The 17,996-nt window shown below is 34.7% G+C and overlaps 1 protein-coding gene across 1 annotated transcript in view; it reads right to left on the reverse strand.

Moving 5' to 3' along the window:
• The window catches only part of CSMD1 (CUB and Sushi multiple domains 1), a gene marked incomplete at its 5' end in the record, with an annotated part of 1,071,510 nt that overhangs the window by 234,673 nt on the left and 818,841 nt on the right, over positions 1 to 17,996 (reverse strand). The window contains 4 exons of the mRNA XM_080341955.1: positions 8,414 to 8,602; positions 10,653 to 10,868; positions 12,394 to 12,510; positions 16,151 to 16,339. Coding sequence (XP_080198081.1) covers positions 8,414 to 8,602; positions 10,653 to 10,868; positions 12,394 to 12,510; positions 16,151 to 16,339 — 711 coding nt within the window. The remainder of the gene's footprint in view (positions 1 to 8,413; positions 8,603 to 10,652; positions 10,869 to 12,393; positions 12,511 to 16,150; positions 16,340 to 17,996) is intronic.

Consider the following 17,996-nt stretch of genomic DNA (forward strand, 5'->3'; position numbering starts at 1 on the left):
CGATTTCTTAATGAGATAGTGAGCAGGGAAAACCCAGACAAGTAGACAGAATCAATATGCAAATCAGGTAATAGAATGAAAATCTAAATAAGGACAATCTCAGAAGGGAGAGTTCAAGAACTAATTCAAACTTTCCTTCCCATTATCATGTGGTGTCTGAATGCCTAAATCCTGGAAGAGGTAATGAATGTTTTTAGTTACATGTCCTCGTGAACAGGGAAAAATAACCATTTCTAATAACATGCGTATCTCTTCAGCCTTAATGCTGAGTAGAGAGGCGTGGTAAAGGTCATTCACATTAGCCAAGATATTAAGGAGTTAAAAGAAAATTATTAGTAAATACAATGAAACATTTACTTTCATTTTGTCATATAATCTTATTACTGCTTCATTTTTTTTTTATTAATATTACAGACAGAATATGATGGAATAAATTGAATTTATTATTTTGTACCTAAACTTTTCAAATAGCAGAGCTATATCTTCTGTGATCTAATAAACATATATATAAGGTATTGTACCCTCGGAAATTAACAAATCCAGCAGGGTAAACTAGCAATTTCTCAAATATCTTTTTACATAGAAGCTACCTATACTTAGGCACTGTACGTTGCAATTCACTGTAAAGGTCTCTCCACTCAGGTTTCTACCCATCGCCTTTGATAATCAGTGAACAGCACATTTTTGGCAAGTAGGAAGAGAAGAATGAAATGTCTCCCTTCTTTCAGGATTTCATCGGCTCATGACAGTGCACTATAAAGGAATACCAAAATTAAAAGGTTCATTCCTCACCTGTTAGAGGATCATTGCAAATTATAAACTCATATTTCAAAAAGTAATTAGGACATGATTTAGATGTATATCAGATGGATGCATTTGATGCTTTTGCACATACTGCACTCCTCACCAAGCCATTGGTATCCAAAAAACTGAAGCGGAGCAGCATCTAACTTTTCTAAGTACTGACAACTTCTTTTGGAATAGGCTGCCCAGGGAAGTGGTTCAGTCACCATCCCTGTAGGTGATTAAAAGATATGTACACGTGGCCCTCAGGAACATTGTTTAGTGGTGGGCTTGGCAGTGCTGGCAGTTGTACTCAAGGATCTTAAAAGTATTTTCCAACCTAAATGATTCTATTATTCTATGACAAAGTCATGCCAGTGTGCAGAAGGGAATATGAAACGCATGTGGCCAGGAACAGCATTCTGCAGTTGTTGTGTATTGATAAGGATCATGACTGAAAACTTTGTGGTGAAACTAGTTCAGCCAGACACAGGAAAGGACACATTCAGTGTAGGGGGAACTGCGATTTACATAGCAACAACAAGCTAAGGAGCCACAGACCAGGCCAGCTAGTCAGATACTGGAGGTGGAGGATGTGCTGGAGGGCACATAGCCCCATCTTCTAATTTGCCCAGCTTGGCAAACAAAGGGAAAAAAGCATGGCCCAGGACTTATTGAGACTTGTCTATCTTTCGCAGTCACAGAATCACAGAATGTTAGGGATTGGAAGGGATCTCAAAAGATCATCTAGTCCAAACCCCCTGCCGAAGGAGGAACACTTAGATGAGGTTACAGAGGAATGTGTCTAGGTGGGTCTTGAATGTCTCCAGAGTAGGAGTCTACACAACCCCCCTGGGCAGCTTGTTCCAGTGTTCTGATACCCTTACTGAGAAGAATTTTCTTCTCAAATTTAAGTAGAACCTCTTGTGTTCCAGTTTGAACCCATTACCCCTTGTCCTACCATTGTTTGTCACCGAGAAGAGCCTGACTCCATCCTTGTGACACTCACCCTTTATATATTTGTAAACATTAATCACGCCTTTCCCCCCCAAGACTTTTCTCTACTCAGAGAGTTATAAAAAAAGCTCACCAAAAACAGCATAGGGAGGGAATCCACCACCCTCAGGACCTTCAGCCCACCAGCCTCACCACGGGAACTGAACTAGGCATTGGAGGATGCTCTGCTCCTGAACTGCAAACCCCAGCATCCCCGCCGTGGAACACCAAGGCCACACATCATCATACAAGTCCTGTCATCCACGCTGTGAGTCTGTAAGAGAAACTGGATTTCTCACTCTTTTCTTTCTTCCTTTCTCTCTGCTCTTTCATTCTCTCCTTTTTTTTTTTCTATATCCATTTTTCTTTGTCTCTTCTTCCATGACATATTACTCTCTTTCTCTCGCTCTTATACTTTAGTTTTTCTTCTCTCTCTACCATTCTCTTTCTCTCTTTCCCTTTTTGAACATATAAGGGTAACATCGTCTTTAAACTCTGCTGTTGGATTCTGGTTAAATTTCATATTATAGCTACTAATGGTTGCCAATACATCACTTGTAGTAGGACTTTCGCTGTTAATGTGTCGATAAGTCCTGTGATATCATAAAATACTTTTGCCAAACCACTATTTGCTCTAACTAATATTCCAGCACGTACTTTTAGTAAAACTCATAATTGAAATGGGCCCCTGGAGTGATTGTCTGTCATTCACTTCACATAACTGCACAGAATTAACCCAGAGTTAACTCACACCTGATCTCATCTGTTGAGTCAGGGTGCGTGTCGCATTCAGAGTTAACTCATCCCTCATCCCATCTGTTGGGATGGGACAGCAGTGCAGCATGACAACAAAACCTTTGGAATATGGCAGTAATCTGGAAGAATGTATACAGTGTGAAGCGGGGAGCATTTTCTGGATTCAAGATCTATTTCTTGTGTTGATTGTGTTGGTTCATTGAAATTACTGTTACATGAAATTACTTATAGGAATATTTCTTCTCTTAACCTGTGACTCTTCCAGTTCTATTTTTTTAACTGTAGCACAGCCCCAATACAGAGTTGTAGAAAGCTCCTGACTAATTTGACTTAAAGCAAACTGAAAGGTAAGAAAAGTATGATTAAAAGCATAGTCCTGGTCTGGCAAATGAGTTCTAGAAAATTTGCCTTACTAACTGATTTCCCAGACAAGTTGTGTGGTTCCTCTTTAAAAGGCTAGCAAAGACAAGAAGATAGCAGCTGAATATGGCCTCCTGTAGGTGGACATCAGCCTCAGAATCAGGGACTTCAACAGACTAAGGTGTTGTTCCACCTAATTCCTGGACCCCAGTATACATCAATCTTCTGAGATTCATCATTTTGGGGATGCACACAAGTGCATGACTGCCTAGGAGCTTTAGTTTCAGATCTGTACTCTAGGTGGACTAACTCACTAGAAGCTGGGCTTTGTCCTCAGGAAAAAGTAGTCAACTATGAAACGTAAATGAAACTGTAATAGAATTATGTAATTATAAGTGGACAAAAAAGAGCTATTGCTGGAGGGAAAAACTGAGAAAAGTATGTATCCACACTCTTGAGCAATTTTGTTCACACAGGCATGAAATGAGTTTAAATGTATAAATGCATTGGCAACTATGTAAAAGTAAGTGACATCATGGGAATAAATTATATATCAGGAAGTATTGTTAATAATCCACCATAACCACAATTAGTAATCAAACACTGAAAAAAAAAAAAAAAATCTGGAAAATACTTGTCCAGTAATTGACACAATTACAATAAAACAACAAATAGCACAGGATGAGTTGTCAATGAATAAAAAGGAAATAAATTGTTTTCTCTTTTCAAATCTCAAACAAACAAAAGAGAATCAGAAGAAGCTTGTCTGTACTTCAGTAGCTTGTTTTTACTCACACACAAGCACACCAACAAAAACAAATCCAGTAAGTTTAAATAATAATTAAATTATTCAGAAGTAAATTCAGGAAATTAAACCTTCAACACATAGACAAACATGTCAATTACAGTAATGTGCCAGATGATAATGTTAACAACCTTGTAGGTGACAAGCTGTTTCAGAATAGTAAAAAACCAGATGCTTCTGTCAGTACTCTCAAACCTAAAGATATGGGTTATTTTAGTGTAATTTCTTTTTCAAGACACAGTGCATGTTTACTTTCCAGGTAGCCCCGTGCCAGGATTTCTAGGACTAAAAATGGGAGTTATGATGTTAGGCTAACCAGATCTTCCAAGCTCTCCTTTTGCCTTACCTGGAAAATAACTCTTTAAAGGAGAAGAAATAGTGGTAAGACACAAATAGTTCTTTGACCAGGAAAACTTCAGAACATGTTGGAGATGAACCCTGGAGGAAGGACTTCAGATTATTTAATTGGATGGAGAAGGATGAATGGCAATACCTTTGGAAACCCTACTGGTTTTTTGTTTGTTTGTTTGTTTTTTTTCACGATCAGATGAAACTGTGTACTATTTCTGTGATACAAATCAGTATGTGCATGTGTGAATGTTTAGTTTATAAATGTTAAAAAAAAAATAAAAAAATAAATTTGAAGGGCTTTCTACCTGCATCTGATGAAAAGAATCATGGAAGTATATATTACCATGTGCTCTAGAATGAATAAAAAATCCTTATTGATATATAACGGTTGGCATGTATGTATCATCTAGATGAGTTTTGTCAGTGTAGGAACGATACTGAGGAAGAAATAATCAAGAGGCTATTGAACTCGGTAATGTACTTATGAATTTGTGCCACTGAGTTGAGACTAGATGTAACTTCTGAATGAATACTCTAAAGCCAGTAGATTTCACGTCAAGTAGTTTCTTTTCAGTCTTTTGAGAAAGTAGTCTTTGTGTGAACTCCTCTTTAAGGTAAGAGGATATCTTCACCCCAAAGGTCTTAGGTGCCATGGCAACAAGAAATGGCACCTCTGTAAACATTCTTGGTGCTAAAAGTCATATGAAAACAGCTTGAACTGAAGGGCACTGGGTGAGCCTTTCCCCTTCAGTTTCCCTCAGCTTCTTACCAGGCTTTCTTTCTTTGTTTTTGTCTTAGTTGTGTTATAGATATCATTAATCTGCTGCATTCTTAGAGACCAAATTTTCTTCACAGACTGAGTTAAAAGAGTTATTCAGCTATATTGTTCTAGGTCAGTGCCATTTGTCTGTTCAAAATTTATTAAAGGCTTTCTTTATCAGTTATGAAGTAGAGTCTTATACATGCCTTTAACAACAGGTGTCTTAGAACCATTCTATATATTTATTCAAAACTGAACATAATAAGAACAAAAAAGAAAATGTTGAGCTCTCAGCAAATAAATTTATTTTCTAGATGAATTACAAACTTATCATGTATACATATGATTCAATATGAACTCTAAATTATACTTGGAAGAATATGCAGGCAAATCTGGCATAGTAACTGATTACACTAGTCCTATAAATTCATGGCTAATGGTTGGTACTTCATTAAGCTAATTACTGAATACTTTGGTAACTTTGCAATATGTCAATATGCAATATGGGGATAACTAATGAGCATTTTCAAGATATCAGGTATGAATCTCTTATTACTGTACATTTTGTAGGAAAGGCTTTCTAAAACATAAAAACACTAAAACAAAAGAAACAAACAAAAAAAATAGACAGTATCAATTCATATTTCAGAGATTAGATTATGTCAGAATAGAGAAATAAAAGCACACAGGTATATAGCAGAAATGGGAATTCAAAGAGCCCAATGTAACATAAATGCAGATATCCACAGGTGGTGTATGCTGAATTACAGAAGGAATTTTGCTCTGGAACTGGCCTCTTGGTCACAAGGTTTCATACATGTGCTAACAAGGTGTATGACAAAGGAGCAATAAAGTTGTCAATGTGAGGCAATAGGAACAAACTGGCCAACTGGGACACTTTCATCAATTACTGATTAGAAATAAATAAACAAAAAATAAATAAATTGAAGTAATTCCTCTATTTAGGCATCTAAATGGTGCACAGAGACTGATTCATCTCACTGTAAAACAGATACCTAACTCTAAGATTTCTACTGCCTTTAGTTACTTCACTATCTGTAACTAGAGCTTAAAATTCTTGCTCATGTATGCACAACAATACTGCAAACAGTCAAATGTAGATGTTTGGATCTGAATCTGAATCCCATCCACTATAAAATACCTGCAGACTGAGAGCCCCTACTCGCAACCTATAGTACTGGAAGCAGTACTATTTACTGGGTACATGACAACTAGAGATGGACACACAACTCTCCTCTGGGGAGTTAGATAATGAATTTGTAACTTCTCACTTTAGCAACACTTTGTGTCTTCTAGTAATTTGTCATAATATCCAGTCATCTTACAGTCTTACAGTCCTTTAGGACTGTGTTTGGTCTTTTGAGGAGGGTTTTGTGGTTGTTTTGTTTTGGTGTTTGTTTTGGTTTTTTGTTTGTTTGTTTTTTTGAGACAGAGACTATCATTATTTAAATATACAAGTATTTTTCCCTTTCTACATTTTGTTTATGTTTTTTTAAGATGTCAGATATAGAATCATTGTACTTTGATATGACTTCACAGAAATTAAAAACACTCACAGGTATTTTTATTAGGTAGAAACAATTTTCTTCCTAAAAGATCTACTTTTCTTCTGTCAGTCCTCAAAATATATTAGTGACTTGCTTAGAAAATACTAATATACTATAAGACTATAATACGACTTTTATTCATGCCATGTTTTCTCCTATAAACTATATAGGTACTAAATACATTAATATGTTGTCTGTATTAGAACCAGCTAGTTAAGGATTTTTTTTAAATGAGTAAGAGTTAAGCTACATGCAGTAGCAAGAGTTTTTTGTTTTCAGTTTTAACTGCACATGGATATAGCCTAGTGATACCTTGATAAAGCTGATGGTTAACACATTTTTTGTTGAGAACTGTAATAATGCACAATTAACAGTCATCTTTTCTTCAAGAACAGACAAATAAGGTGCTAATTTTCATTCACACACATGGACAGCTATCAAATAGCTGAACACTCAAAATTAGGGAAAAGAAACTGCTAGTTTCAAAGTGAGAATGTAAATATTATTCTAGTGAAATTTGCACACTTTAAATCAATATGGACTGAAGGAGTTAGGTCTCTTTTCCCTGGAGAAGAGGAGGTTCAGGGAGGCCTCATCACAGTATTCCATTACTTAAAGAGTACATAGAGGATGAAGTCTCTTCATAAGGAGCAACATGGAGGAAACAAGAGGCAACGGGTACAAATTGCTCTCAATATAAGAAAGAGTTTTTATAGTATGAGAACAATCAGAAACTGGAACAACACTCCCAGGGTTGTGGTGGAGTCCTCATTGCTTTAGTTTCCAAGATGCAATTAGAGAGGGTGCCAAATAATCTGATCTAGGCTCTCTTTCCCAGAAAAAGTTGCACCAGTTGATCTTTCTGAGTCCCTTCCAACCTGGGCTGTTTTATGATTCTGTGGTTCTATGATACAGGATGATGTGCACTTGGTTAGTCAACATTCACAGGCAGTGTTAAGAAGCTAGTGATACTTTTAAGACAAATAAAGCTGAAAGTGGCCTAGGACTTAACTCTAGAATTTCAAAATTTATGGCAAACCTCATATAATATTGACTTCTATTTCATATGTTAGTTTCTTCCATCATGGATTAAATAAGCCCAGGTTTTAAAAAAAAATAAAATAGAAATAATGTATTTTTTTTCCATTAAAAACTATATACAGTAATCTTACATGTATATACAAGGTAGGTGACATGACTTTTTTCAGATATAGAGATACAACCCTTTAAAACAAAAAAACAAGCTGAAGCTGAGTTTCTTGCTTAATGAAATAAAATCTTATTTGAAACTAGAACCCTCTTAAAGAAATCCATTTAGAGGTGTGTGGAACAATTTGACATGTCAATAGCATTATGTCAATAGTGCCTGATCAGATTCATGTCACGTGGTGGTGATAAAACCATCTCACAAATCAAATACAGGAACAGTACAAACTTCATAAAATCCAGTCTCATAGCTTTTCACAGAAAAGAACTGTTCACTCAGTTTGAGATTATAGTTACTGATTTTTAACAACAGCACATTAATTTTAAAAATTACACTTTATAATGCCATAATATAGTTTACAGTCTGAAAACCAAAAGCAAGCAAGCAACCAACACAAACAAAAAAACCCAAACAGGTTAGGGTTACAAGAGTAAAAACACAACAAGAAAAAAACACCCTTAGAACCAGGTGGGGGCTCTAACAAAGGCTATTTTCCATTAAAAGCTCTAAACATTGTTTCTTTACCCTGAAAGACACAGTACGGATCTTAGTTATGGCAGACATATTGTTCAATAAGTAGATTTACATTTTCTCTCACATTTTGATCTTAGTTTCTACCCCAATTCCAACTATTCTAACTCTTTCTTATTTTTGTTTACTAAATAAAATAAGCATGCATTACTTATATCTTGCTCTGTCTTTAAAGTTTGTACAGCTTGGGGATCAATTCTTTCAACCCAAGCACTTTGTTCTCTGTCCAGTATTCTGACACATGCCATGTGCTATCAACGATTTGATGAATGAAATGAAAGCATATGACCACCTACCCACACACCTTGGCAGAGGTGCACTCCATACACGCCGACCACCTCCCAGGCAGGTAAGTTTATTAGCACCTTCCAGGCGATACCCAGGGAAACAAGAAAAGATCAAGGAATCTCCAACACCAAAATGAAAACCAATTCGCCTACTGAAGGCAGGAACACCAGGATCATCACATGACTCCAGATCATATTCTGTAGACAATAAAACATAATATATAAATAAATGGGCCAAGCTGTCTGCATCGGGAAAAAAAAAAAAAAAAAGCTTACCAAATTAGTTGCATTGTGTCAGAATGGAACACTTGGAAAACATGTATTTCAGAGCTGTGTTCTTTGCTAAAACCCAGTACTGTTTCTATATGTCTATTATGGCTATATATACAGTAATTATGTATCTATTGTGTCCCACCCACACTACATTTATTTTCATAGTTTCAAGGGCTGTAATCAACTTGTAGTGTAAGTGGTTTGCTATAATTTTGTTTAATTACATCCTCTGTATATAATTCTTAGTTAATTTAATCTGAACTCCCAAACACTTCTGATAACTGATAAGAAAAGCCATTTTCTAAAGCAGTTACATTGGATGCTGGTGGAACATAGGGTCCAATCCACTTAGAGGAAGAAACTCCATTTAGTCAGGGGAAGAAAACAACCCAAGGTTTCTGAATGAGTGTTTAAATAGCTGACTTACTGAATAAAAGCAAGGAAGGAAGAGAACCTTCCCTACAATAACTGCCTTGTGGAAAGGTCCTGAATAGTAGAGGGAATCTATAAACCACAGCAGTTTCTGCTGGCAAAAGTTGTGAGTTCTGGAAACACATGATCTACTAATCCTGCTCAGCACTATAAAGGCTGAGGTGGACATGGAGATATTCTGTGACCAACCTTTAGGCACCTGAGAATTTTCTCGACAAAGTTCTGTGTTAGACGACATTCAAAACAGGTTGAGGTCTTCTCACTAAATACTTCTTACTATGGAGAAATACATTCTGATTGTGTGAAAATAAGAAAACAGACTCACCCATTTGTTTCATAAAATTAATGTGCTTGATAATATTTCACATTTTTTAATATAAATGATGGCATAGGATGATTGTCTATGTGTATGTCAGTTGTAGGTACAGCACAAACCTTTGCTTGTGCTTGAAAAATTCTACGACCCATATATTTTATTACTCTACAATTTTCCCCCTTGCATCCATAATGATATTTTTTGTATTTTTCTACAAGTTATTTAGCTGATCTCTGATTTGATTAGTCCAAAGTATCCATAATTAATATAATTCAGCTTTTGATATGAGTAAATCCAACACTATTCCTCTAATCAGTCAGGTGCTTTTATTTGTTTGTGGTTTGGTTTTGTTTAGTTTTTAAAATAAGCAAATTAAATGAAATACATTATTCATTAATAGTATGTTCATCTGTAAACATTGCTGTATCTCAATAAAATGTATTAACTGTTTTTCAGGTCTTGAAAAAATGTAAGAAAGTTGGGTACGTAAGTTCCTTTTGTACTTCTTGCACAGAATATCCATGTGCATGAGCATCTCAACTAGCAGTTGATTCATTCATATGTGTATCTGTAAATATTCTACATTCCAGTAATAGAGATTGGAAAATAAAATAATGGAGAAGTGTATGTTGTGTGTCATCTAGTTTTGGAAGACTGTAAATAAAAGCAGTAACTAAATTTTTTCAATTGTTTTAAGGAGGTCTTAGAAAAATTATCATAACTTCTTACTGTATCAACAGCTATTAAATCTTTTATTTTCTTTTTACATATACATTTTCTATTCCAAAATCAATCTTCAATTTAGAGTCCTCTGTGACTCTGAATTAGCACATTACTGCTTTTTTACAGTTTCTCTACTCCCTGTAGTAAATCAATACTCAATTTCTTTCTTCTGAAGAAGTCTCTTTCTAATTTTTTCCTGTTAATTTTCCTCCAAATTTCTTTTTCACACTGTTGATGGCTCTTTAAGAACCGGGACAACTTGTCCTTAAACCAGTCACCTCACCAACATCCTTCTCAATCTGTTAGCCACCTTTATAAACCTGAGTCAGTTTTCTACTATAGAGACAATATGATTTCTATTGAGTTTGGGTTTTTTGTTTGTTTGTTTGGTTTGGTTTGGTTTGGTTGTTTTTTTCCTGGTATTTAATAAAGTTTCTGCTACCTACAAGTACAAGTATTACCTGGAAATAGTTTCTGGATATTTAGAAGAATGGAATTTCTTACCTGAAAATGTTATGTTGAAGCCTTCATAAGAAATTGAAAAATCAGATATAAATCGAAGCTGTGCAGTAAAATTTCCGAAGAGGCCAGCTTTAATTGTAGGGGGTAAGACTGAGCCAGTTAACCTGGCTACTGGTTCTGTGAAGCTGCCATCTTCAGTGATGAGTAAATAGTCATGAGAGCTCTCAAGGTGAAAGGTATGAAAAAACAGCTGTACACCTTTAAAAATATTAAAAGGAGGGAAAGAAAAGCATTTAATCAGATGATTTTATCTTCCTTTACACACAGGTTACAGAGAAAGTAAATCTTATTTTATCTGGAAAGATTTTTAGAAAAAGTCACACATGAAATCAAAATTCCACATCCAGAGAACAAAATTTGCAGAAAGCACATGGTCTCAACCAATAAATACGTACAGTGTGGATGTTTGTTTAGGTCACTGTAAATCAACAGCTTCCAGAAGAGAACTGATTGGATTTGTTGTTATTTGTATACAGCAATCTGAAAATCTAAATTTGTATTGGATAGATTTCATTCAAGTTCAAGTATGTCTCTTTTATTTATAATCTCTACCGTGATCTCCTTATTAAAGTAAGAGACATGCTTTAGTAATTGCCTAAAATTTTGTATTAATTTTTTATTTTTGCATTTCTTCCAGCACAGTTCTCTTTTTTACTCTACAGTGCAGAGAAGTGCCCATACACAAGTACAAAGCAGATACAATTTTTTATCTACAGTCTTCCTTGTGTGCAGATTCATGTTTTTGGGGACCAGTTCTTTACTCAAGTCATGACTGTTGTGTTGTGTTGTGTTTTGTTTTTGCCAACTTCCAGTCCAGCAATTAATTAAATTAAATCTTGACTAATGGTTAGGTTTACAAATACAATGATTTACTGTGGGGAACAGCAAGCTTCTTAGAAAGTAATATATTTTACATTTTAAATACCATGAGTTTTAAACAAAAATCTAATCCATGTTTTAAACAGTAGAAACTTCCAATATACTTCTCAGATTATGACAGTAACAATCATGGTATTGTCATAGAAAAGAGATTGAGGAATGTTTTGAGTCAGTGGTATGTAACACACCATTAGTTCTTCCTAGGCTTTTTTCCTTAGTTCTTTTTCCATTTCCCTAATGGACAACCTGCAAAGCTTAACTGCACATCCAGATATTACCCCACTGTATATATAACATAAAGATATAATTTTTTATGATAATTATTTAAGTCTAATATCTAAGGTTATTAATACACAGATCAAATCATCTTCTTCATACTTAGCAATGGAGAAGAGCTATCAACAAGGTCCCAAGAGATTTCACTGAAAAAATTAGTGGTATTTAACTGGTAACAACTATTTTTATATATTTTAGCTCTCCTACTTTCTGCCCATTTTTCTAAGAGAGACTAAAATGCATTTCCTCTGGTAAGTACTAAAAGAATGTTTCTTTTGAAAAAAAACAAAAAAACAAAAAACAAACAAACAAAAAAAACCAAACAAACAAACAAACAAAAAACAAAAAAAAAAAACACCCCACAAAACATAAACTCCTAACACCACATTTGAAGATACTTACTTTGGGAAAGTACACTTCCTCCTCAAAAGAGTGGCAGAATGGCAGAAAGTACTGGTTTAACTACTTTAACACAATTTATAAAAGGCGTTTTATTGTGGTTTTGTGTTTGTTTTTTTTTTATACATAGACAGGAGATATAGACATGTAATTCATATTAGATTCTTACCCTTGCCATGTGACACTTCAATAGTCCAAGTGCAATTTAAAGAGTTTGGATAAAAATCAGGAAAACCTGGAGAAAGGACAGTTCCACTCTTCCCTTGAATATACCCACCACATAAAGCTTGACAAGAGAAAAAAAAAGGTGGAGAGGGGAAACAAACAGAAGTCATATAAAAGTCCTGTTTTTTATTAAAAATAAAAATCTCATTCATTTTTTGAACTACCCTTAAAATTAAAAACAGAGTCCAGTATTAAAATAAGAAGTTAATTCATCTAAAGACATGACATTCACATTTGACAACAGATTGTTCATTATTAAATTAGTCCTTGAAAAGGAGTTTATTTTTCATCAACAGCCTCTCCTGCTAGTATTTAAGATTTTTTTTTTTTGTGAACTAACTCAAAAATCAAATATCTTGCAGCAAAATTTCTTGCACTACTTATTTAGAAAGTTACATATTTAATTCCATTTTTCACTTTCCAACAAACTGTCATTATTTATTTTTTTTTTAAATAACAAAAAAGTTTGTCCCTATTTTATTTCTCCTGTAATGCTCAGTGGGAAAGAAAACAAAACCAAAAAACCCCAACCAAACAAATAACACCAACAAAAACCCCACATCTTTTCCTCTCTTTCAAAGATTCATATTGTCCCATCGTAAGTAATTTATTTGGAACTGAGTATTTTGAAAGAAACAAAAACTATGCTAGAAAACTTTTAATGCCTACTAGCATTTGCTAAACTAGGCTGCTCAAATTTGCATGGCAAATTAATTAAAGTTTAAGATTTGCATGTTGAATTACTCACTGATCTTATAAACACAGCATGGATGTGCTTTTCACTCATCTGTTGCTGTCCAGCTTTTTATTTGGTATTTTTAAAATTTTAATAGTCTAAATATTTAACAATAAAACAACAAAGCATTAAGATGCTTTTAGTTTTCTCCCTTACATAGAGGGGTATACTTTACCATAAACTATATCACAAATATATATGACAAAATGTTCAATAAACTTACACTACTTCTGTGTAAATGTATGTATAGAATACATATACATACAAACATACTGGCATTATAGCTAAAGTGTTTGTTTAAGTTTTTAATGCTTTTTGAATTTATATGTTATATATATTTATAAATAAGTAGCAGGAAAGGAAATGGATTTCCTTGCATAAATGTATTTCAGCATATAAGCATGAATGAGAATATACATGGATAAAACCACAGTAAACATATGATTGATAACACTACTTAATAATAAGTAAAATAATTACAGATATCAAGCTTATAATGTTGTAAATGAACAGTAGTATACATTTGTTCAAAATCCTTCTTAGTCTGTAAATACCACAGGAGGAAGGAAAATATTTACCTGCGCAACATTCCTTAAAGCAGATATTAAAAATCTGCAAATAATTTACATAGCTTTAAGTTTACAATTTAAAATACAGGCTGCCCATGGAGGCTGTCGAATCTCCTACTCTGGATACATTCAAAACCCACCTGGACACTTTCCTGTGTAGCCTCATCTAAGTGTTCCTGCTCTGGCAGGGGGATTGGACTAGATGATCTTTAGAGGTCCCTTCCAAACCATTCTGTGATTCTGTGATAGGTAAATGATTGTGTTTATTAAGCTCTCCCTGGAAAATTATTTTCACACTCCACCTTGAGATTATAGTTTTTTGAGCATGACACATTACTTTGAGGGAACTTAGGCAATGTGTCTCTGTACACAGTTATTTTTCTTCTTTGTTGGCATGAAACAAAGCAACATGCTTTTCCCCTAGGGGCTTATTTTGCTGATTTAATTTCTGAAGCTGCAACTTTGAGAAGAGCAATAGTCTGCAGGATACTACAAAATGTTCATTTCAAACTCAGTCAAAACTGTCACAATCAAAAAATTTGGGTCACAACTCTTTGAGCCTCAAAATGCAAATATGCTATCAAAATGATTACCTAAAAGAACATGAGTTTTATTTTGTCTTTTTAGACTAGTTAATTCAATGTAGTTCAATATCTGAGGAAAAAAGAGAAGAAACTGAATGTAACCCTTGTGTGTTACTAGCCCAAAGACCCTACTCTAGAAAGGCTTGAAATTTTCTATTAACACACTTATGCTAAAGTGGGTGATGGACCTGGGAAATAAGGACTCTTTCAAGGAGTGAAAATCAATTACATATTTCTGTAGTTCAACATTCATATACAAACAAAATAGATGAATATTGGTCTTTTAACTCAAAAATGCATTCATAATTTTTAGTACAAAGTACATTGAAAAAGAATACAATACTATGCAAAGTTAAGATTACTACAATAGTTTTATTCAACACACCGCAGGAAGGCAAACAAGGAGAAGGAATCCATAAAACCAACATGAGAATACTAAAAATGCCTTGCTCATTTTAAAATTAGAGCTTATAGGAAGATCTGTAACACTCCAAAGTTCACCAGCTGTGCCAGAAATATAGTCTAAAATTTGATCAAAAAAGGCAATTGAAATCAATTGTTTGCTTCTGTCCTTGCAAAGGAGGAACAAGTTGTAATGCTTACAAGGTGAATGAGTTTGAATGGTAGATTAGTTTGCTTTGTAGTAATAAAGAGCTTTTAATTATATAATAATCGTTTGGTAGCTTATATGTTTTGTACATGAGGTCAGAAGGCTGCAGTGAGAATTAGAAGCCTGAATGAGAATAACTACTCAGATTTAACAAAACAGTTTAAAACAGAGTTAGAAACTAAAATATTTTGCTGAATCTAAGTTTGCCCTTTGGCATTCCACTGTAGTCAATTAAAACCTTGGACCTGAAAAAGGAATTGCAAATTCACTAATGTAAGTAATTCACAAAAACAAGAGTCTTTATTGGTATAGGCTTGGGTCTTCTCCCTTCACATGTGGATCTTTCACAATTGCCTTAGAACACAGCTATATCTCAACAAGAAAGAAGCCTGATCAAGACTAACGTGCTTTTAAAGGAAATAATTTAGCAGTCAGAAGGGATACATAGGAAGTTTTAGCAGAAAGTTTAATGAAAGGAGCTTATGGAAAATTTTCAGAGAAGCTGGGTTCTATCCCTATTGAAATACTTAGCTACATTTGTGCATTATATTCTGCAGTTTCTATCAGAGAAATTTTGTGGCAACTACACAAGCATTCCACAAAAAAACACTAGTTGATTCTGTGTTTCATAGAAAAATAACTTAGAAAAAAATAATTATAAAAAAAGAGCACGGAAATATTGGTTACTACAGTTTAGCATTTAAAAAAATGTTTCATGAAAGCACATGCTCCAAATCAATTAATGAACAAACCAAATTTCAAAACAAAACTATGTCAGTAAAATTAATTACATAGGCTTTTAATGATCTGTTTTGGTAGTGAGTATTCTAAATTTTGAGCTATCATTCAGGTATTTAGCATTTTAATTTTAAACAGTAAGTTAAATGTATTTGCTTTGCTTTGAAAATATTAGATGTATGGCACCATTTTCATTCACAGTTGAACAGTGGCACCCTGTGAGAATTCTGATTTTTCTGTTACTGAATACATATAAATTTCACTGCACATTGCAGTACGTGACAGAAAGTTGATACAGAGATGTAAAGTATAGCTTTTATTAACAGTAAAATATTTTTTAAAATGTATGGATCTTGGTGTAATTGAAGGGGGGTAGTAGCAATGATAAGTTTGATTAGTTCTTGAAAATAGGATGTTGATTTTCTTGGAGTTTAAAGCTGCCATCTGAAGAACTTGGCACTTACCATCACAGCTGGGTAACGCATGATTCCACTGATGGTTTCTTTCACATACGAGTGGTTCTTCATCACTCAGTGTATATCCTGGATCACAGCTAAAAGTTACTGTAGAGCGGATATTGAAATTGTTACCATGGCGATGACCATTCACAGGAATCCCTGGGTCGAGGCAGGAATCTGATTCCAGAGTAAGACCTGAAACACACAGATTTTATTTGTTTATTTATTTATTTTTAAGATAGTAAACTGAAAAAATACCAAACAAAACACAAAATAAGTAAGACAGGAAGAAGAAAAAGCCCCAAGAAGATACTTGTTAGCATTGTCTAAGAACTGAGGTAAGCTATAAAGCACTTTCTCTAGCTGTTCTCACTGACTTGGAGCACAGGTTTTTGATTTTCAGAGTCACAGAACAGAGAAGCCCAAATGAACTAGAAAAAGATTAGAGCTGTAATGTATATTTTATCAAACAATGAAAATAAATAAATAAATAAATAAAAGAGCCAACAAATGCACCAAACACATAAAACTGTGGGAAGATATTAAGCCTCAAAGTATTTTGCTAATATATAAGTCATATCTGATTATTCCATTTCATCTACTCACCTTCTGATGCTGTAGGATAACACAACTTTCCTTTGTGATAGTAACAGTTATTTGACTTAGCAAAAAGCAGCATTGAAAAACTGCAATTGGTGAACTCAGAAACTACTTGTTAACTCCTACAGATACTATCCTATGAATCCAAAACAAGGAACACAGCTCGCATAGTTACTGTAAGCTTATAACTTTTACTTTATTAAATATTAAATTAAGTATTTTATTTTAAATATAACTTTTATCTGACATAAGGAGTCACTAGCAATTATGTCTTACAGCAGAGATTGAGTAGTGTTTGGTAAATAAACCTGGAGCTATACACTGAAAAAGGAAAAGAAACCCCAAATTATCAAATGGAGGCTCACTAACTGAGCATTATCCATTATGCTTATAGTGACAGCAAACAATTGTGGAACTTAATCATATAATGAGCTATAATAGACACACGCTAGGAAACAAAATAAAGACTCTATTGGGATGAAAGGAGTTTATTTTCTGTTACTATGTATTGTGGGTTGAACTTGGCTAGCTGCCAGTCCCCTACCCAGCTGCTCACTCACCACCACCCTCCACTCAACAGTACAGGGGAAGATAGAGAATAAGATGAATTATCTCATGGACTGAGATAAAGACAGAGAGATCACTTACCAATTACCATCACAGTCAAAAAAGACTCAATCTGAGAACATTTAATTTAATTTACTGTCAATTAAAGATAAAAAAGGATGGTGAGAAACAAAGACAAAAAACTGAAACACTGTCATCCCTTCTTTCCAGGCTCACGGTCACTCTTTCATTCCCAGCTTCTCCATCTCCTCACCCCTCACCAAGTGGCATGGCAGGGATGGGAGATGGGGACTGTGGTCAGTCCATAACAGCTACTCTCTGTGGCTCCTTCCTCCTCACACTTTTCCGCTGCTTTAGCATCAGTCCTTCTCACAGGCTGCAGTCCTTCAGCAGGAACATGCTCCTGCGTGGGCCTGAACAAGCTGCAGGTTCCTCCAGGGAATAACCACCTGCTCTGTCATGGGGCTCACCATGGATTGCAGTGTGGATAGTCGCTTCACTGTGGTTTCTTTCATAGGCTGCAGTGGAGTATCTACAGTGGAGTATCTGCTTGGAGCACCTCCTTCTTCTCTGATCTTGGCATTTATAGGATTGTTATTCACACTTTATTTTTCTTCACTCACCTATGCAGCACTTTGCACTTTCTTAAATATGTTATCACAGAGGTGCCACCAACTTGGCTGAT

Source organism: Nesoenas mayeri (assembly GCF_963082525.1).
Source record: "Nesoenas mayeri genome assembly, chromosome: 3".
In the NCBI taxonomy this organism is placed as follows: Eukaryota; Metazoa; Chordata; class Aves; order Columbiformes; family Columbidae; genus Nesoenas; species Nesoenas mayeri.